The sequence below is a fragment of the Denticeps clupeoides genome, chromosome 19 (assembly GCF_900700375.1).
Source record: "Denticeps clupeoides chromosome 19, fDenClu1.1, whole genome shotgun sequence".
Taxonomy (NCBI): Eukaryota; Metazoa; Chordata; class Actinopteri; order Clupeiformes; family Denticipitidae; genus Denticeps; species Denticeps clupeoides.
This window is the reverse complement of record NC_041725.1, coordinates 11,611,855-11,634,871: the sequence shown is the minus strand read 5'-3', so window position 1 is coordinate 11,634,871 and position 23,017 is coordinate 11,611,855. Positions and strand designations below refer to the sequence as shown.

The 23,017-nt window shown below is 40.6% G+C and overlaps 1 protein-coding gene across 2 annotated transcripts in view; it reads left to right on the top strand.

The window, feature by feature from the left end:
* The window catches only part of b3glcta (beta 3-glucosyltransferase a), a 47,005-nt gene extending 24,220 nt beyond the window's left edge, over positions 1–22,785 (top strand). For both annotated transcript variants that reach the window (XM_028961331.1, XM_028961332.1), the window contains 12 exons: positions 5,807–5,916; positions 9,466–9,542; positions 9,793–9,904; positions 11,071–11,207; positions 11,374–11,437; positions 15,544–15,675; positions 15,982–16,051; positions 17,830–17,943; positions 20,381–20,480; positions 20,975–21,094; positions 21,640–21,784; positions 22,313–22,785. In XM_028961331.1, coding sequence (XP_028817164.1) covers positions 5,807–5,916; positions 9,466–9,542; positions 9,793–9,904; positions 11,071–11,207; positions 11,374–11,437; positions 15,544–15,675; positions 15,982–16,051; positions 17,830–17,943; positions 20,381–20,480; positions 20,975–21,094; positions 21,640–21,784; positions 22,313–22,471 — 1,340 coding nt within the window. In that variant the 3' untranslated portion in view covers positions 22,472–22,785. The remainder of the gene's footprint in view (positions 1–5,806; positions 5,917–9,465; positions 9,543–9,792; positions 9,905–11,070; positions 11,208–11,373; positions 11,438–15,543; positions 15,676–15,981; positions 16,052–17,829; positions 17,944–20,380; positions 20,481–20,974; positions 21,095–21,639; positions 21,785–22,312) is intronic.
* The last annotated feature ends 232 nt before the right edge of the window (positions 22,786–23,017 follow it).

Genomic DNA, 23,017 nt, shown 5'->3' with positions numbered 1-23,017 from the left:
GGGAAGGACAGGGCAGGAGTGTGTCACAGGATATCTCCTTTTTCCCGAATACCATTTCCTCTTTGGTGATTAATCGAAAGCCATTAGCGTGGAGGCCACTGCAGTAAATTCACACTTAATTAGTTTCTTTTTTTACCCTACTGTCTCCTTTTGGCGCAACGTCTTGGCAGTGTTATCTCCGTACAATGGGAGGCGGGCAGGCGCTTATCAGATGCCCGCACTCCTCTGTTATTATTTCTGTACTGTGTGGTATCAGAGGATCAGGGAAGGTTTGGAGGGTAGGGGAGTTGTACCTTAAAATCTTGGGACATCCTCTCACTCCTTCACATGCTCACACTTCCTGATGTACCAAGCCTCGAAAATAATACAATCATGGTAACAATAATGTTCACAATGTACAGTGATCAACCAACATTAAAACCGTAAACAGACAGTTCTTAAAAAATCGAAGTAGCTGAGCAGATTCTGGAGCTAAACAACTGTCAGATGTAAAATATCCAGGCATTTGTGGGGATTCTTGCTTTAACGTAGTGGGTCGTACTAGGGCATTAACAACATCAGTTTTTTGTTTTTTTTTCCAGATTGACTTACCCGTCAAAAAAAGTCAGTCAAGTTGACAAGTCGTTTGATGACGGCATCATGCACACGCAGCTCCACATCCCAGAAATGAGATGGTAACACTTGGCGGTGGTGGCCTAGCAGTTAAGGAAGCAGCCCTGTAATCAGAAGGTTGCCGGTTCGAAGGTGCCACTGAGCAAAGCACCACCCCCACACACTGCTCCCAGGGCGCCTGTCATGGCTGCCCACTGTGCCCACTGCTCACCAAGGGTGATGGTTAAAAGCAGAGGACACATTTCGTTGTGTCACCATGTGCTTGTGCAGCAGTGTATGACAATCACTTCACTTTTCACTTTCACTTTTGAGTCAATATTGGTTTCTTGATGTTGAACAAAGTGGGGGATGAGTAAAAATCATGCTACACAATGTCACTTACCTCCTCACTAATATCCCAGCGGTGCACCGAAACATGAAGTTTGCAAGCTGCAGCTAAAGCTGAGACCATGAGTGTGACTCCCGCCAACGTCAGCATTTTTCTTTTTCCTTGTCTCCCCCCCCTCTCTCTCTCTGTCTGTGTCTAACAGAAATTCTCCCAGGGGGAGGGTAGCCCCGACTTGTTTGTGTTTGTGAAAAATGAACGGGCTCCACTCGGTGCAATTTAAAAAAGCTTTATGCAAAGACTCCCGCTGGTAATCATAATTTATGGTGCCCCAATGCTTGTTTTATGGCTACATTCTCTGCAAATACTTAAACAGCTAATTAAAATGTCTGGAAGTGTGGCACGCAAGAATGAATTGGCTTAGCGCCTCCATGTTTGTTTGAGGACCCACCAAAGGATGCAGAGGCTCATTAAAACGAGTGCCACTGGCCACACCGGCTCTAACTTCAGCCTTTCTGGAGCTCATTTGCCCTCCTCTCCCCTCCACTCACCTGCAGCTTCATCTCCCGCCTGTCTTTGGGGTGTTTATCTTTCTCTAGGGTCTTTTTTCCCCCCTTCCTCTTTTATGAGCGCAGGGTCGTGTTGAGCGTGTCTTTGTACGCAGCAGTCAGGGCTTAGGCATTTTGATGAATGTGCATCTTTACCTTGAGTGTGGAAATGGACCTCCACAGCTGCTGGAGAGATGCTCTGTACTCAGCTACTGCTGGGTAGCATAAAAATCACTGGAGAACGTTAAGGTGGAGTTTAATCTGCCTTTGCCCCGGCCATGTAGGTGTGTGTCACAGTGCATATGAAAAAAGTATAGTATGTAAAATATGTGGATAGTTCTATTTTATCATTTTTGAGGCAGCACAGAAGCATGGCTGTTGGCTCAGGACTAAGCAGCAATGGAAAGTGAGTGTATGAGTAGTAACGTGTAGTATGTAAAATAGAACAGAATTTACATTTGGCAGAAATTTACAAATTTCTGCTAATAAGTTAATTCTGCTATGCGTTCACTTTTTATTTGTAGTTTATGTGGGCTAATCTAAGTACCTCTTAAAGAGGCAGATCTTCATCATCATCTGAAGATGCTCAGTGGCTCAGTTGTTTGGACATCTACATGAGGTTCTGCACCTAGGCCAATTGAAATTCATTGCACAGCAGCATATAAGGACTTAAATGGTAAAAACTAAAAGACACAAACAGGGCAGCTTTATACAATCAGACACAGGGGAACAAAATCAGAAAACTTAATAACACAGGACGAACATGAAACTACGGTCCGAATTCCAGACCCAGAGTAGCCCCTTCCGGCCTGGATCCTGACACTGATACATGTCCTAGACATTGAAAAAGTTGTCTGTTATGTAATGTTGACATCCCATGATGTCAGCATGGGATGTAAACATCTTTGATCTGTCTGTTTTGGATGCACACATGCAAAATAGATGCCAAGTCGAAGCCTGCAAACAAGCTTGTGACATGACTAAACAGGGCAGCATGATATAACTGGTGGAACGTGTGGGAGACAGAAGACCAATTGTAACCTGTGCTGTTCATTACAAGATGCCACCCTGGGCAGCTGCCCATGCTGCCCATGCTCAAATTTGATCTAACTTTAATAGACTGATTGAAACCTCATTACTCTGTGGTCATCTGGAGTTAATAGGGTTTAATACAAGCTCTGTGCAGTCTCTTTCAGATGGCTGATGTTCATAAGATTTATGTTAAGTGGACATTATAAAAGGGGTTATTTTCTTAGAATGTGAACTCACTGTCCTTTTCACCTCTTTTTAGTCACATAGAGAACAAATGAAATCCCTTTCTTGATCTGCAGAACCACATTTTGAAAAACTGATTGAAAATGCTGCCCAGTCAGCTGCTGCAAATAGGATATGTGATAAGCACATGGCCATTTCAGATAGATGCTGATTAATATATCCAGGGTTACTTTATAAATTAATTGCTGCGAAAACATAAACGCACAATGCTTCATAATAGTTTAAGCTGAAAGTAGAGCTTTGCGATATGGCCTAAAAATAATATTAATATAATATTGAATATTTTAAGCTCTTGATTCCATGAAATTTCTTCTAAAGCACTGAATGAATGCTAATTTTGGCCCTTTATTTTGACCCTTTATTGCAAAAAATTCCATAATTATAATGAATTGAAATAAAGTTTAACATTTTTCTTTGGAACAAATTGTGTACGCTTTCACTTTTCTCTGCGGATTTGCATCTCTCCACTGATAAGCTGGTTGCTGACCAAACCTGGCACTGCGCACTGAAACCAATTGTTTTCTATGGGTTTCAGTCAGAAAATGCAAAAGGCTCCCTCAAGGTGTCCATCATACTGACGACATGAGAAAATCACATTCAAAGCACATTTCTACCATGATGTGTAATATTTTTCCAAGGTAGAAACCATATCTCATATAATATAATATCTCATAATTACGGACTGTGTCACATTCTACATTATGACCAGGAGTACTGTAATGTCATAATGCTACTTAGTTAGCACTACAAATTTTCTTTATATGACTAAAATCTCCATGTAAAGAAAACTGGACCTGTTCCTGTCAGACCTCAGGTAAAATATATAATCAACAGTCAATTAAAGGTTTTGTCTTTTAATTGATAGATTATGTTCCAGTTCTACACTATTATGACAACAATGATATGTGATCCTAATATTGGTATTGAGGTTTTACATCAGTATCAAAATGTAAGTCATAATAAATAAATAAATAAATACATAATTACATACGTACCTAAAAACATGTATATACCATTTTATTGAGTGCATTATCAGCAAGCCATTCTGTAACAACAGCAACTAAACTACTTGATTCTGTCTCACATCAGTTTACCGTAAAAAAGCAGTGAAGTCATTACTTCAAAATAATTGATAGTCAGATGGGAAATTGTTATTACAAAGTCTATATATGGCACAAATTGCTTTCAGAGAAGTGTAACAGTCAAGCCTGGAACTGCGCCTTAGTGTATCGACTGCACCAGGGGGATCGTTTGGCCAAAACAGTGTGATAAGATAAGTGTGTGGTGAAGGGTGAAGCAATTAGGCCCACTTTCTGGCTTTTGTGCCGGGTCCGTTCAGTGGACAGTGTCAAAGTCTTCCACACACAGCCATGAATCCTAGTGTTTTTGACAATTTTCAACATGGCAGACCTCCAGCATGGCAACGTTTTGGGTCCATGAGGCAATATTGCTCTGTCTTGTGGAGACCTACCTGACAGCATCAATTTCACAAGTAAAGGATGTGTGCGTGTGTGTCATGAAATGTAAGTGTCTGAAAATTGGAATTCTGACCTGATGGCGGAAAGGGTGTATTGGTATGAAATTGACTGTATGTGATATGTATGAGGTTTTGCACAAATTGAGTGAAACGTGTGTGCAATAAAAAAAAAAAAACATTATTTGAGAAAAATAAGCATAATTGTTTGAATAATGGTAGTAGACACATGTGTTCAGTAATTAATATTGACCCTGAATTGTCAATTAACTTACCTTTATGCAGTTACACTTGACCTGAATCCTGTTTTGTATGGCTCCTTGACTACACAATTGGGAATAGCTGTTCAGTGAAATGCATGGAAAGTGTAGCCTGGAACCTTCCCCCTTCAGAATTACCTGACCCTGTATGCTGTTGTGCAAGGTGGGTAATATACAGCGCACTCATGCCATACAGCCATAAGTGGGCAGCTGTGCAGTCCGCTTGCTCAGCACTTTTCTTATTATGCTGCCAGCACAAGTCAGTGGGCCATGAATCTTTCAAAATGCCTCAGACTCGTTGGACAGAATTAGTCTGAGGACCCACTATTAATTGTAGTCCTGGTGGAGATTTTGATGGCTGTGACCACATTTTTTTCTGGTGCTAACTGAGCACAACATCCAGCCAGCGCAATACAGGAATTACAATGCTGATATGAAAACGATGAAAGAGATTGCATTTGATGACATGGACAAAGGGAATTACAAGCACAGAGAACATAGGAATAAGGGAGGAGATGGGCATCTGCAGGACACCAGGGAGATAGAAATCAATTCATTAATCCAGTGTGTGGAAGTATATTCAGAGATACTGTATGTCTGAAAATTAAAGCAGAAATAAGTTTTATTGCAATTGTTGATCCACATATTATTATGTCCAACCTTGGTTGTTTCTTTTTTATTCATAAATATATAAATATATATTTCCCTTTATGATGTGCACTAATTTTTCAAATCATTAACCTGATGTGGTATTATAAGCCTATGCATAATGCGTTTTGTTGGAAAGGTGAAGTTAATATCAAGTAACATCAAAACAAGCTAGAATTACAATTTTTTGGTCAATATTGTTTGCTTGATGAGGCCGGTCTCTAGCGAGGATGTCTGAACAGGGGCCAAATTCATCCCTGCAGGCAGGAGTAGGACGTGATCCAACAAGTCCTGGGGGCACAGAGCTGGGCAACAAGCCCTAAATAGGATTTTTCTGAATTTTCAGATGATCTCAATAATGCCCTACATTATGAAACCCATCTGTTTGCTGTTCTGCTCATTTTTCTCCATATGACCATATGAATGCAAATATTTCACCCTTCCAGTGGAACCTGTAGATGTTTATTAAACAGCTCTACCTGCAGAAATATGTTCCTTTTAATCTACAATTTACTCTATGTAAAGTAGTGATATTGTAGTGAATGTTGTCATTGTGAAATTGTTGTTGGAAATCAATTATTGGCAGATTGTACTGGCCACTATCTTATTGATTAAACACCAGCAGAAAATGGCATCACGTGATCTCTGTGCTGTCTCTTTTCAGATCTGAAGGAGGTGGTGTTTGTCATCCAAAGTCAGAGGAACTCCTTCCACGCTCAACAGGCTGAGATCCGCAGAACCAGCCTGCTGGAACAGGCGGAGAGCCTAGGACAGGTACGCAGGAACTGTACAAGCACAGTTCCCAGTCACTAATCCAACCGGAACCTATCCTCCTGCCATGCTTCTTTAATTGGCTGCAGGTCAGAGCTTGTGACTGGGTGCCCATATATGTTGATATTAACTGATTTGATGTGAGAGGCTTTTTTTCGGCTCTGATCTGCTCCTCGCTCCATTGGCTTCAGCCGACTTAGTTTGGGTCTGATGGGAGGTTTTGTGAGATCACTAATCATGCTGCTTGGCTGAGGCTAGAGATAACAGGTTGAATGGGGTAATCAAGTGTTAATGGCTGTTGTAGGTTGTGGATTTCTGAGTTATAAAGTATAGTGCCTCAGGTGAGTCACGCTGCACCCTTTCTCACATGATTCAGGGGGTGTATGGTGCCATTTTCTTTTTGGAAAAATTGAAATCAGATTTTATACTGATTATAATTAGGATTTTGGCAGGAAAGCTGATTCTCAATCAGGCTGGTGTATAATGTCCCCCTGTTTAAAAGGAGCAGTGGGGAGCAGGAGAGGCATGTGATATTTTGTTGAGCGTTGAGAGGGGGTTTGACAGGATTTTTTTTTATTTTACAAATGTGAGGCCCCTAAGTGCTCTTCAATAAATATAAAAAAAACACCAACACACATGCACACACACATTTAAGTGTGTTTGCAATGTATGCCTGGAACCACAAGGTGTCAGCACCAATCCACAACTTGAGGCTGGGATTCTGCACTTTAAAGGACATCGTTGTAAAAATAGATAAAGGATATTTTTCAGAAATTGAACAGGTGCCGCTAACTGTTACTTCAAATTCACTTAAAGTCAGAAACAAAAATGTCTAGATAAAGGACTGGCACTGGACATCCAGTCTGTTGGCCTAATCATCAAGGATAATGAAGGTGCTAATGAGAGGGACATCAGCGATGACATTACTAATCAAAGAGCTGTGTGAGGCAGAGCTGTGTGTGTCTATGGGTCGAATCTGTGATGTCTCTTTCTCTCTTCTCTCTGTTATATCCCCTTATAAGAACATGACGGTTCTTGGTGGCTTCCTTTCTCATTTTCTTTGTTGTAATAGGTGATAGGTAAGTCCGAATTATTAACTGCTTTGTTAAAAAATATTAATTGTGCATAAATACCAAAAATTACAAATGCTATTTAAACACCTGCTGTTTTTATAGGTCTCTTTCATCCACATGGCTTTCATGTTTGTTTTATACTTATTCTTTTGTCAAGTGTTTCATAGTTACATCATAGAATTTCTCGTAGACAACACAATGCACAAGCTCTTCAAAAGTCTCTATTGTTATTTAATCATGAGTGAAATCCTATGATTAAAAATGCAATTTTACCTCAAAGTAAACCAGAATGTCTGATTTCTCTCTATATTATTCCATGTGACTGTTTAGTATGCTCCTGTCATGATACAGACGTCAATTTTTAAAACCATTATCATTAAATGTTGCATTAATATTTAGCATGTGGTGACAGCACATCAGTATTATAAAAACTATTGCAAGTATAACATGAGACACACTGACACACTGCCCAAAAAAGAACACTAAAATAACACAATATATCTCCAAGTCAATCACGCTTCTGTGAAATCAAACTCTCCACTTAGGAAGTTACTAGTGGGTAACACACTCGCCTATGAACCAGAAGACCCAGGTTCAAATCCCACTTACCTGTAACTACAGATTGTAACTGTCCCTGTATCTACTGATTGTAAGTCGCTCTGGATAAGGGCGTCTGATAAATGCCGTAAATGTAAATGTATATATAAAATATGCATTGATTTTATAGCACTACAAGTTAGCAGAGACCAGGTACTTTGTTCCTTTGACACAGGAACATTTGTTCATCGCTGTCCTCTTTCTCCTTGCTATTTTGCAGTCCTCCTCCGTATATCTGTATGCAATGAGCTTCTGGCCATGATTTTCATCAGGAAACGAGAGTGTAAAATCCCATCATGCGGCCAATGTCCCTGGTGCAATATGTGCGTCTCACTGACCCACACCCTTCCAGTGTAATCAGTGCAGTGTGGTGCCAGGGTGTGGACATTCACCCTCACAGTGCTGAAGAGACATGTAAAAAAAAAAACTTGAGATGGTCATCATAGAAATCTGTGTAGGGTGAAATGGTCTGGTTCAATAAAGCCAATTAAGCACCTGACATTTGACCATCATGTTCTTCTTTTCTGTTGCGTTGGCGACCATGACAGCAGTGGCACATATAGGCCAGGAATGATTTTCAAATTTTTTCACCAAACCCTGCAAAGCTCTGCATAAACAACACTCAGCATCCTTTTTACATTGTGTGCAGTTAAAAAAAAGACATGACAAGTTTACCTCTCTCTCCCTGGCCTATCAAAATGAAGAGGATGTGGGATTTTGTAAAATGTCCATTCATTGTGAATGTTTTTTTTTTTTTTTTTTTTTAGGGAAAGGGTCTGTTAGTCAGAAAACCATATTACATGGTTATTATGTTTAATGTCAGTAGCTTAGGAGAGTTTATTAATCCTGTATGTGCTTCACTTTTCAATTCATCAGAGCTGTGAAGAAGAGTTGATTTATGAAACCCCACATACATGCTCTTTCCACATCTTTTGCACATTTGCAATCAGGCGAGGAGTTGTAAATAGCTTGTGAACACCCCACGTCCCGTCTGACCCTTGATTCAAAACCCATGGTTCCCCAGAAGATCAATCTGACTCACAGCCAGTCTAAAAGGGCATCGTGCTCGCTTAAAATTCATGGGCCCGCTTCAGCATGACCCGAAAGTGAAGCAGTACCAGTCGACGATAACGTGACCAGGCACTCCTCGGTAGCCTTGAGTGTCAGTTTTTCCATTGTTTGTGTTTGCCAGAGCTATTACTCACGGCCTTGTGCCAGGCTCATACATTCATTATACCCAGCCCCGGGCCGAACTGATACCAGCGCAATGCAATTTTCTTTTAACACATACAGTATGAGATAAGTCAGCATACCATGCTTACTTTGGAGAGAAATATTATCCTTGGGTGCACCTTTAGGGCAGTATTTTCAAACTGGCAATAAGTGCAGGCGTCCTCAGTTTTACATAAATGAATACACTAAACAACAACGAAACATGATCTTTCATGATGTTTCATGTGCATGTCACGTATTGACGGGTGCATGAGAAGAATCAGAAAACTTTATTAATCCCGAAGGAAATTGCTTAAATATGAGAGCTGTCCATGAGAGCTGTAAATCATTAAGATCCTTCCATTTTTACCTCTGTTCATAAAAATATCATTAAATATTGTGTTGTGGGTGACATAAATAACTATAAAATAATTATTTTCTTTAAGATATGATATGATAAGCACCAGAGATCAAGCCCCAAACTTGTGTAGTGTAGTGTACGGTAGCCTTGCACTTAGCACCAGTTCAAAAACAGCACCTATAAGGTTTGTCTTTCCCACATACCTGACAGCTGATTGTAGAGTTGTCTTTCTGGCCGTCTGTTAGCTGTAGCATAACAACAGCATGCCTGTGCATATCTGGGATTTAATGGTGTGTTCACTTCTTTCAGAGCCCACCTGCGGTACTGCTTCTTCACAGTCTGTCAGACAATGAGGGCGACTGGAGCATTCTTCCCCTGATGCCTCAGTAAGTCAGCCCGCACTGTTACACGTGGTGGGGGGGAAAATGCTTTTCTGATGATCTCACAGATCAGAGGAGTTACCAGATCTGGATCTCTGTTGTTTTAGCATAGCAAAAACCAAAAGATAAAGTCTGGGTGGAGGACTGACGTTCAATCCTTAGCAGAGATATACAGGTTCAGAGCGTCTGTCCAACAATGAGTAATCCTTCCAGAATTTTGCAAACACTGATCTGATCTTGTGTTTGCTTTTCGAAGCCTGTCGTCCTTGTTTGGGAAGAACTCCTCCTGGATCGTTTTCCTCGAGGAGGAGACCAGCGTGCAGGTGGCCAAGCTCCTTCAAGTCCTTGATCATTTTGACAGGAGGAAAGTGAGTGCAATTCAGCATCCTTTTATTCCATGCTTCGTGTAAAAGAATACCCCCACATCTGTTTTTTTCTGCACTCAAATGCCTACACGCTTGCACAGAGACTGAACCTTTTTAGGGTCAGAGGGACCCTCTGCTGTGGTGTGTGTATGTATGTCTTTTATTCTTCATCCACCTTTGTGTTTTCATCACACTTTTGAGTGGCAATGAATTAGTAATAATGATTTATTGCCATCTGGCCAGTTAACCTTCTGGTGTCTGATATGTGTTTTTTAATATAAGAGGATGTTCCAGACCATTTAAATGTTGTTTTTTAACTTATTAAGTTCAGTGCCAAGATACTTAAGATAATCCAACAGTTGGAGGGTTTTTGGCTCAATTCAGGTTTACCCAATAAATCCTAACTGTCCATATTTCAGTTTTTCCATATTTTGTTGCTTTCTTATGTGCCTCCTAGGTCACATCTTGGCTTGTTGCAGAAAGAAATTCACTTCACCAACTGCAGTGGGGTTTTCTTTTAACTTTTAAAAATCAGTCACTGTCAGTGGGGCTTATAAATACTTGTTCTGTCTATGAATGTTCCAGTGCCTAGGGCAAACGTTCATCCAACTCTAAAACAGGACTGAAGCCTGAGAACATTAAGATTTCCTGAAACTACAAACTGCCTTACTAATGTGCTTTGAGATCAACATTTAGTAAACTTTATTTGTGCTGTAGTATGGCACTTATATAGATGGATATAGATATAAATATAAATTTATATGAATTTGAAATAAGGTGACATGGGTGTAGCTACAAATCAAATTTTAGAATTGTAAGTAACTTTCTTAATACAGGCATTGAATACATAATGTTTAATTTGTCAAGTCTAATATTATATTTTGTCAAACAGGGTTTATAAACTGTAATTGTAATATGCTATTAGTAGTCGATTATTGCTTGATAATAACCTATTGCATTTGCACTTGGTGTTTATATTGTGTTTATGTGGTGCTTGGTTGTTTCGGTTGGGTTTGTACTTTATCAGTTTAGTGAAACTGATTAATTATAAATTATTCAAATCAAAACAAAATATCCCCTTATAATCTAATGCAGTCTCACAACAAGAAAATATAATGACACTAATGGATGCTAAGGGTACTGATTATGTCAACATGCCCTCTTCTCAGGAGTGGTTCCTTGGCAAGCCTCTCCATGATGAAGAATCCACCATCATCCATCATTATGCTTTTGCTGAAAACCCATCGATCTTCAAGTACCCGGACTTCACTGCATCCTGGGCCCTGAGCATTCCACTTGTAAATCGGTCAGATTAATGACTTGAGCTTCAGTGAGATAGAATTCTCATCAGAGATCTCCATAGCGTTATAACATAATCATATGTTTGTCGAGTTCATAAAAGGCTTTCCAGATCTGTTGTTTCAGTGCAGGTTACAGTGGTTTAATGATTGATTTTCCTGACCAATTTTCAGCCTGACCAACAAAGTAAAAAACGAGCCGCTGAAGTCTGACTTCACCATTGACCTGAAACATGAGGTAAGATTTCTATATATTTGCTTGAATAACACCATAATCAATATGTCAAAAGGCACATATTAAACTGTAATAAAAAAAAATTGCACTGTAAATGTGGTGTTCAGAACGGCTCAATGTGTGACCGTGGAGAAGCCAATCTGGCGAGGAAAGATGAATGCAGCTGTCGGCAAAACCAGGCACCATTTATTATATTAGTATGCCACCCATACTCATTTATGTGACTGGAACATTTATAATGGATAAAATTCAATTACTTCCTGAATATAAATCATGTGTGCATGTTTATGTGGATATAAGAAAATCTTCTCAAAACTCGAAGTGTACTTTTTGCTTGCAGAATTGAATTTCGTTTGTTTAGCTGTACAAGCTTTCAGGCCAGGAGTTTGCATCGGCGCTTAGTAATTAAAATTTCCGAGGGCACTTAATGGAAATATTCAACATTAACTGTATAATTTTGTAAACTAGTTAATGCTGGCAGTAAACATTAAAATGGGATAAAATTACATAATTAAATGCTTTGCAAACTCATTTTCTTTGGCTGCATGGTGATGCAGCGGTGAACGACATGGCCGCACACCTCCGAGGTTGTGAATTTGAATCCCGGCTCAGACCTTAGTGAGGTTATGGAGTAGTTATGGAACGTGACTGAGACATTTTCTCATATCAATTTCATCCTGTGATGAGAAGTATTAGGGTGTAATTTAAGGAAAAATTGCACAAACTCTAAATACCATGCAGTACCTCTGTTTATTAAAAAGTACATGAATCTTATAATCATATAATCATTTTTTTGACTCTGACAAAAATGTTTTTGATCAAGTGATTGTTTTGACTGGATCTGTCTATTAGCCTTTTTTATGAACAGTATTTAAATGTTGTGAATGCTGATCTAGCCTGTGTCTTTTCTAACATCCATGGGTGCTACAATAGGTTAGAAAGTGTCTCTTAGTCCCGCCCACTTTGTTTGATGGGTCAGACTTGCCGATAGAAGCAATTCATTATTAAATAAATAAAATTAAACTAATAGTGAAATATTTCAATACAAAATATTTTATTAATTAATAGTGTTTTTATTTCCAATGTTTATAATTAATGTCATATGGAATTAATGATGTTTTAATTTCCCGTTTTAAATAATTCATGACATTTTCTTATTCATTATTGATGTATTTTTTCCTCATAGCATTCCACAGAACCGAGCATTACATGGAAATGATTTATATCACAGACTAATAAGGGAGTAGGCACACACCCACACATCACATTTATTTACATCAGTATATTGATGTTAAGGTGCTTCCATAACATTAGAATGATGTTGCTTTGTCATGTGAGACTGAGGTAATATATACGTCTATCCCCAGCAGGCCTTGATAGTACCTGTGCTCATTGCCTGTCAGAAATGTTTAGTCGCATTGCAGCCATTTCTTATCATGACAGCTAGATCCTAAAGGAAAAAGAAAACTAACTCGCATAAACTAGGCTTTTGCGGTGAGTTATTGACTGACTCTCTTTTAAGATGTCTCTCGAGATTGTACTGTTTAAAGTTCTTAAAAGCTCTAATGCTCTTAAAAGTGAATTATAGACTTTTTGTCAAGATATATCCCAAGTTATTCTCTAAGAAACTCGGGTGCTGGCCTACTTTGTGCTTCATACGTACAATGAAGGAAAAGCAGAGATGTCTTTTGTCTTTTCATTTGTCAAATCTGTAATACAGCAGACAGTGTAGCATAGATCTTTAAATGTATTTACTCATTTATCTTGTTTTTTGTTATTGTCCCTCATTCATCGTTTTTTAGGAATGCTCACTCGGTTGAGACTTTACGCTACTTAAAATTCATAGCACATCCTGCTGTTCTGATGCACAGGGTCCTTCCTACTTTCTGCCTTTAGATACATTGTCACACTGCAGGCTTAGGTACCTCTTGTCCGTATGACTTTGCTGCTTTTCTTGAAAAGGTTTTTTTCCTGCATCCTGCATCCTTAAGTCCCCTCCATCAGAAGAAAAATAGACCTGTCTCAGTTTCTCTGTCTGCTCCATCTGTGTCTTTTGTTAGTTTATGCTTGCCCCAAGTGCAAGGCTGCTTTTTTGACACCTATCTGCATTCATGGAAGGCATCACATCTCTCACCCTGGCAAGTTGGAGACTGATCCATAAAACAGTATGAACAGTTTACAGTGATGATTTTCCAAGTTCAGAGAAATGTTTCACAGTAATGCCTATGAAAGATTATCATCTAATGACCAATAATTCAGTGTAAAACGTTGATATATAGGGTTTATGGAGGATTTTTTTTTCAGAAATGTAACCTTTATAATGTCAAAGTTAGTCGTCTTCTGCAAAGCCCACTTTGTTGAGCACATTGTTTCTGCAGCTGTCCATGCTAAACAGAGCTTTACATTCAAGAAAACTTGGGCCATGTGGATGACATATTGTTCTGAACCAAGATCAATATAAATGGTTCAAGAACAGTTTAAAGAACACAACATCAGGTGTTTCAAATAGCCCCATATTTTCCAGCTCGCAATCCAATGGTGCATTTGGATTGCTGGAAAAACAAGTCTGATCCTTGAAACTTGCAGGATCTACACCAACATACACAGAGGGGCGTTTTGAGGGTAAATTGAAAGTGAAGTGATTGTCATTGTGAAACACAGCACAGCACATGGCACACACAATGAAACATTTAACCCATCACCCTTAGTGAGCAGTGGGCAGCCATGACAGGTGCCCGGGAGCAGTGGGTGGGGAAAGTGCTTTGCTCAGTGGCACCTAAGTGGCACCTTGGTGGTTTCGGATTAGAATTGGCAACCTTCTGATTACGGGGCCTCTTCCTTAACCGCTAGGCCCCAACCACTCCCCAAAAATGGGGACTGCTGTATATAATGTCGGTGGTGTTAATATTATGGCTGATTAAGGTCTTATTTCCTTTGGTGTCCTTTGAATGTGTGTTTCATTTGATCTTCTTTGCTTTGGTTTGTCACTTGCAGCTCTCTCCTGCATGCAGTGCCACAATGAGGTTGTCTTACAGCTGGGATTCATTTCTGGCAGATAGACCAATGGCATCTGACTTTGATTCTGGAAGTAAATCGAGGATGAAGCCCATCATGTGTGCTGATGGCTGTCACTGTGGAAAGTGTTATAAAGCGTTTCCAAGGCCCTGCCGCTCAGGACATCCATAATCCATATTTTTATATCTTCCCTAAATGAGGAAACTTTTACTCCATTCCGTGAATGACCTTCTTGCCAAAACCTGTCTGAATGTTAATCATTCCACATGAAAAACCTTCAAGCTTTGCGCTCCTCTTTCCAATTTCCTAGTGTGATGCTATTGGTAAGGAGACGCTACTTGTGACAGCTAGGAGAACCCATCCTCCTTTGGTCAGAACTGCTTTACCCTAGGATGGTAACACACTAGTTTTGTGAAATAATGTCCTATGGTCCAGCAATGACAGTGAACAAGGTGACATGGGTCAACAGGAAGAGCTGCACACACAGGTCCATCTCAGTGGTTTGCAGGTGGCTGGCTGCATCACTGGCATGACTGAAAGAAACATAATTACAGGAAAATGACAGATCGTTTGGCTGTGAAATGAATGTTATTAGTTGTTCATCGAGACATCTGCCTCGTTCTTCTTGCAGACAAAGAAATGTTTTAAAATGCTTTGGCAAGGTCCTCGCACAACCCCATTTGAGGTGATGTAATGTAAAAATGTCATATGAGTAATTTTTGAAGGTACAGGATAAAAAAAAAATACTGTTGGAGTTATGAATGTTTTTTTTTACGTTGATATGGTTGGCAAATTACTTTTGTCCCTGTGTTTTATTTATGTAAATAAAGACTTGTATTTGAATTAATAACTGGGAAAGAAATGATTAAAAAAATATTTCCCCCTCCAAGCATGTAAATACTAGTGCATGTTACTTTTAATTAGCCTGGGGAATTTCTTCCTCACAGAGCTGGTGTGCCAGGCCAATCATCTCCCTTAATTAATACAGTAATTGTTGAGTCGCCGTGGAGTCTCGCGGCCACACTGGCCCTGTGCGGGGAAGGCCGATGTTGCAGCTCATTAGCGGCCGCTGATACAGCCCCCTGGTGTTTCAGATCGCGTTGTACATCTGGGAGAACGGGAGAGGGCCCCAGCTGACCGCGGTCCCGGAGCTCTGCACGTTACCCCAGGACGCCCCCGGCGCCGAGCGCTGCGCCACGACCCTCGGCCGCCACCTGCCTTCATGCGTGGGTACCCCGTACCTCTCATCTTGGCTCTTTTCTCTTCTCCGCTTTCCAAATTGACGTTCGTTTAGAATCATGTATAAAAGTCAAAATCTTTACATAATGAATAGAGGGCTGTTCTGGGGGGTGTGCTGTACCTCCCACAAGCACTCACACCCATAGCCATTGTCAAACACTATCTGCATTGGGTTTACTTTCCGCTCAAAATGAACAGCATCCCCACGTTTCTAGCTGGCTTTAAGCAGACACCACTTAGTGATTGCTGCTGGGAACCGAGCGCTGACTACATTTATCCCTTTAAACTCTCAGGGGAAGCCTGTCCAGAAAGAGGACGTCTTTGTTGCCGTCAAAACATGCAGGAAGTTCCACGCGGACAGAGGTAAATGTTGTTTACATGTTTCCACACATTCAGGGGTGCTGTTTATCTTCGGCTGGACTAAAAGGACTTTTCATGTTTTCTGTTCAGCAGCAGTTGGGAAAATGGGGTGAGAAAACATGCCGGGGAACCTTTGTGTGTTTGACAAGAAGCAAACAGCCCCCATCAAGCAGTTGGCTGGCAGGAGAGGCTAGCCCATCTGCTACTGCAGAAAAGCTGCTCTAGCAGAGATTTCTGAAAGCAGAGCTTGCCATATCCATGTTTACCCATATCTACATTTAAATGTAGATATGGGCCAGTGGTGGCCTAGCGGTTAAGGAAGCGGCCCTGTAATCAGAAGGTTGCCGATTCGATTCCCGATCTGCCAAGGTGCCACTGAGGTGCCACTGAGCAAAGCACTTCTCCCCGGGCGCTTGTCATGGCTGCCCACTGCTCACTCAGGGTGATGGGTAAAATGCAGAGGACAAATTTCACTGTGTGCATCGTGTGCTGTGCTGCTGTGTATCACATGTGACAATCACTTCACTTAAAAAAAAAAAAAATGAATGTCAGAAAAGCAGCATGTGATCCACTGAGTGCATGACCATTATTTACCTGTCGAAGAAACTACATAGCAAATTCATATGATTGGGTTATTTTATCAGGATATTACATATTGTTCAGGAATGGATTGAGGACCAAGCCTGTGTCGCCTGGGCCTCCAAATTTAAAGGTCTTAAAAATACTGTCTAAAAAAGTGGGTCTTTTTCAGGTATGCATATTAGCAGTTTAACCAGAGCTTTCCATCCAGCACCCCGATGGAAAATTAATGTACATTTATGGAACTTGATGGCTAAATTCTGCACTTGCCAAATGTTCTGAGAGTGGGAGTTCTCGTTATATAAAAAATTACTCTGATATTACTGAATCAGGAATAGCCTAGAGCATCTGGCCATCACAATGTCTTCGGAGAAAAACGTTGGCCCTTGGACAAATGTAGTTGACGACTCCAATTCAGGATCTTACAAAGTGGCCTTAAAAAGGTCTTTAAATGTACGAAATACCCTGTATCTTCTGAGATGTTTTGAGAACCAAAATGTTGTTCTCATATGAGAAAAGTACTGGTTCTGGTTTCTTACACAGTGGTGCTTTGGACTTTACTTTTTTCAACACTTGCATTCCCTGTTCTTGGTGGGCTTTTACATCCAGCAGAAGCCACATTGTTTCAGGGTTTTATGGCAGGTCTGGGTGGTTATTATGCAGGTTTTATTAAAAGTCTAATGAGACAGATCAAGTGAAGTGGTTTGAATCTCCTAAAAACTTCCCCATCGCATCCAAGCTGGCATGTCCCCTTCATCTAACTGTTCTGATTACTGTAATTATCTACTAATTATCTTCAGAAAGACACACTGGAAGGTGTTTAGAGGTCATTTTAAAACCAGCACTGGTCGTTCTTCAAAATTCTGAATTGCACTGATAAAATAATGATTATGGTTAAGTGGCACTTGTGTTTGATCATTAGGCCTCTCACAGGCTTGTAACGGACTCCAATTCGAAGTAACTGATAAGCAAAGTATTACTGCAGCGTGGCAGAGGACTTTCATCCCAGCTATAAAATTTCATCATTACCTTTAGAGTAAATAAGGAGCTCTTGATGGTAGGAGAATTTTTTTCTTTTTACATAAATGTCTAGTGATGAGGCAGCATGAGCGATTGGTAAATTGTCCTTTGTTTTGAACTGCTGAGTTGTGCGCAGTGCACAAATTCACACAAAGCTGACAAGTTTTGCTCCTGTCCTGCAGTTCCTGTGGTGAAACGGACTTGGGAGAAACAAGCTCTCCTGCTCGAGTACTACAGCGATTTTGCCGACCCAACCATTCCAACAGTCAACCTCGGGGTCCCCAATACAGACAGGGGTAGGTCGTCTTCATGCCTTTGGCTGCCTTTATCTCAACTGTTGCTGTGTTTTTAACAAGTCCTCACACCAGGAGTGTGAAACATCAAACACACTCTTCAAGTGAACAATTAAAGTCTGGTTCCACACTCCCCTCACTAGCAAGCAAAGTTTAGTTTTTATCTTACATTAGGATATCTGTAGAATGCTGTTTCATTAAACTAACCCTTATGTCACATGGCTCAATTTGGTGAACAGGCACCAACAACAAAATATTTACCTCTGACAGTGGACTTGCATGATAATGCATGGTCTCTCTTGAGACTATTAGATCATGAACTTCATGGAAATGTTCTACTTCACCTTTGACAACCAAAATTTAATAAACCCAGTCTTTGTGTCCAAGTGAACATTTGGACCAAATTAGTAGAAATTCCAGTAAGATGTTCAAATCAGAATGAAAAGATATCGAGTTTAAAAGAATGAGAAGGAAGGAATGCCTCTAGGGTTTGGGTCAATAAATGGTGGATGCATTAAAACCCGTATGTCACGGCAACCGGAATCAGAACGAGAATCTGCGAACGTGGACCGGCGTGAGCCGCAACACCACACTGATGTTGTCGTTCGCGTTTAAGGCACAATACAGGACAGAACAGTAGGACAGGAAGGAGTTCAGGATTCGGGATTTGTAGAGAGGACAGGTACGACTACTTGGTAGAGGATTTCGGAGCCGAGTCATGGAATCATGTTACACCGTATCAGAATGCCCTGGTACCAGACATTTAAATAAAATGCTTTTTAATTTCAAAAATGGCTCAGCCAAACTGGATTAATATACATGCACTTTATTTGCAGTGGACGTAATGTCATAAATGTCCAGCCACCATTACAAATACGGGGTCCTCGGCCATTATTCAGTCTGTTACAACATCATATCGGTTGCACCATCACGGAAAGCAGCCATTAGCTGATTCTTTCCATCTCCCTCTAAGTGAGTTGGATGTAGCTCCAGGCTTTGGGCACATCAAGTGCCTGTTTTTCCTGGCTGTTTATTCATGAGCTCACTAATTGAATGTCTTGTCCGTGACTGAAAAGTGTAATCTCTGTCTGAATAAAAGGCAGGAGCAGCTCCTTGCCTTTCAGAACAGGATATCTGTGTGGAATCTCGATTCCCGAATTCTATTTGGGCTTTGAAGTGTCTGCACAGTGACTGAAGCCTTGAGAATTACTTAAGATAAAGGACTTTAGTGGTGGTTAAGAGGATGATTCTTCAGTAAGTGTCAATTAAAGATTGGAATGACACAGGTTCACAGGCATTCATATTTTGGGGTAGGATGGAAGGATGCCTACTCAGAGATCTCATTCCACCTGTACACGCAACCTCTCCACGTTGTCCGTAGAACAAGCGTTACACGGAGCACGGCTTAATTTTCCGTTGACATTTGGGTAATAGAGGCCTTGCTGTTACAGTAACTTCCCTCGCCACCTTAATGGCAACAAGCTTCAGGGCAGTTTTTATATGCCCTACTGCACACCAGACAACGCAATCGATATCGTTTTAACCCACAGTCTGCAGGTGTATGGGGGGGGGGGGTCTTCCCTTTGCACTTCGGTTGGCTGGTGGGGAAAAAGGCTGGATTTCCATATAAAGTGATTTTACATGGAAATATAAATATGGAATATAAATGGAAATATCAAGTGAAGTGATGGTTTTTGGTGCTGAAGGATTTTAGATGAAACCACTGTCGAATCAAATTCGTTAATGGCTGTGATTTACCTCATCCTGTCTGTTTCCCTTCCCTCAGACACCTTTAACACTGAGAACTAGTCCAATCCAGTCCCAAAGAAATTAGCCGGGCAAAATGAGTAATTCCCAGATCCACACATGCACACGAAACTGTACTCTCTATTACAGCTTCATCTTGTAAATAATGAGACAGTCCTTAAAGGCAATTTTCATATAAGAGGCCTATGGGCTTCGAGATGTGCGTTCTATTACACGGTGTGTAGCACATCAGTTCGCCGTTACGCTGGAATCCCATTTTTTTTTCTCCCTACGGAGAGATACTGCACATTCTGTTCCACAGCACAGTCCCACATTTCCAATTTCTCGTGTTCTGTCAGTTGCGGTCAAACCACATTAGTCATTGTGGACCTCTCCATTGAATCATCTCAACTTTCTACACTTTTGTACCTTCACATTTTTCTCTCCTCAGGTTTTTTTTTTTTTTTTATTCCCTGTCATATCTCCCTGGGTCAGACTACTATATTTTCTCCTCCTAAAATTGTGTGTGTGTGTGTGTGTGTGTGTGTGTGTGTGTGTGTGTGTGTGTGTGTGTGTGTGTGTGTGTGTGTGTGTATATATATATATATATATATATATATATTATTTTTTTTTACCATTTCTTTCATAAGATTTTCTTTTAATATACTATAAATCAATTCTTTTTGACTTGCAGGCCACTGCGGGAAAACATTTGCAATCCTCGAGAGATATGTGAGTGATGCTGTGCCAAAGACGAATTGGTTGTTAATTGTAGATGATGACACTCTCATCAGGTATGCTTAGCATGAAGACTATATTCAATTTACTTCGATGTGCTGTAACTGTATTTCTGTGTGTTTTGTGTCCTGGAGAATACTTGACTTTGGCAAAAAGACATACTTTAGCCATTTAATCTCCTGTATCAATGGTAACCTGCTGGGATAGTAATGGCGTTAAATAGTAATCTTAATGTAAAAATTGTAAATAAATAGTAAAAAATAGTAATCTAAAAGTAATCTGTGCGAGAAGATAAAATGTGTGAAGGCTTTCAGTATCAAACAAGTATCAGACCAGAGGAGGTTGGAGGAGGTTAAATATATAAATAAGAAAGGTCCCGTATGATTTGTAAGTGGGATAATCCACTCCAAGGTGATTTTTGCAGATTACATTTTGCCATCACATAAAAATGTATTAATGCATGATACCATGGATTTGGTCCTATTGTAAAAAAATGTTCTTACCTCATGTCCTACCTCATTTTTTCCTATATTTTCCTTGATCTACACAGTCTCCCAAGGCTACAAGCACTGCTGGGGTGCTATGATCCTAAAGAGCCGGTGTGCTTGGGTGAACGGTATGGCTATGGGCTCAGCCAGGGGGGCTACAGTTACATCACTGGTGGGGGAGGGTGAGTTTCAGAGTTTTCAGCATGACAAGCTCTAACAAATTTAATGTCTAGATCAACATTTATAGTTATTCTGCAGTTTAAGAAAGGTTTGTGACCTGATGTGCAAAGAATATTAGTGTCAGACATATTTTTGTACTGGTAGACTGTAGTGAAAGCTCATGTCTGCTTCTTCTGTTGGCTTCTCCCATTATGGGTTGCCACAGCTGATCAACCGGTCAGGCAAAAAGTTTTTCCACCGCGTGCCCTTCTTATTTCAACCCTCCCCATTTCCCTGGTCTCAGGACCGGCACCAAGAAATACACTGTCATGTGCATCCCCTCGGCAGGGGCTTTAGTCATCATTATGATACGTTCCTGTTCATAGCCACGAGTTCTTCTGACACAATCAAGATGCACGGTGCACTGGCACGGCTGATGAATTATATTTTGCATCCTCCCGCTTTGTCAGGCTGACACGCTTGCTCATATCTAATAAATGTGATAATGTGGTTCTGCACCATCATCAGTCTGATCTAAACCTCACAGGGTACATCTGTTCTTTTTAAGGATGGTGTTCAGCCACGAGGCTGTTCTCAGGATCCTGCGGAGCGGCTGTAAGTGCTACAGCAACGACGCTCCCGATGACATGGTGCTGGGGATGTGCCTCAACGCACTCAAGGTTCCTGTTACACACAGTCCCCTGTTCCACCAGGTAACATGCTGCCTTTTATCTGTCATTTAACTGTCATGTAAGGAAGAAGCACTAGGTGGAGCTGACTGATCAAGTGAAGAACATAAAATTAACATTCCATAACATTTACAGCATTTATCAGACGCCCTTATCCAGAGCGACTTACAATCAGTAGTTACAGGGACAGTCTCCCTGGAGTAGTGTCTTGCTCAGGGACATGATGGTAGTAAGTGGGATTTGAACCTGGGTATTCTGGTTCACAGGTGAGTGTGTTACCCACTAGGCCACTACCACCCTCTCTCTCTCTCTCTCTCTCTCTCTCTCTCTCTCTCTCTCTCTCTCTCTATATATATATATATATATATATATATACACACACACACACACACACACACACACACACACACATATGAACCTATTTTATGATCTATAGACCATCCCCGTGCAGTCATTTTAATTAAATGATACCCTAGAAGATTGTTGACAAAATCATGTGCCTGTGAAATGATGATATTTTCATTAATTTGATAATCTTCTAATTGTCTGTAGGCACGTCCCGAGGATTATTCAAGAGACTTTCTTTCTCATCAAATTCCAATTTCCTTTCATAAGCATTGGAACATTGACCCCATTGCCGTCTTCCACAAGTGGCTGAGAGACGATGGAGAAAGCACAGGACCTCAAAATGACTTCAAGGAGGAATTATAGAAACAGACATTCACGTGTGGGTGTGTGTGAGAGAAGTGTTATTGTATGAGCGTCTGGAAGGTCGTGGTCCTGGTCACGATGAGCACGACTGCTTGTGTTTTCGTAAAATGTGAATCATGAACAGTTAAAGGTCTGAAGCTACAAGGAAGTTGTGGAGGCCTTTTTGCTGCTTTTCTTTAGTCATATTTATATTATTATTATTTCTTTTCAAAGATGAACATTTTTTTATCTCTTCAGTATCACAACTCTATGTAATGTAATATTTTGATATAAAGACTCTGTTTGGCTGATATAATAAAAACCTTATCCCGTGAGATGCAGACCTTTTTATTTACCACCAGAATTCACCTCTGTGTTCATGATAGGAGTGTACGTACCACCCAGCACTGATGCGAAGGAGGGGCTCTGCGTGCTGTACGGAGCTTTTAGCAGACTACAGAATGCACACCCTGAACAACTGTTCAACCCTGCGAATCTCAAGGCAGTTCAAGAGGGGCGTGTAATGGGCGGAGCCCCGCCCCCATCATGCTCAATCAGACCACATCC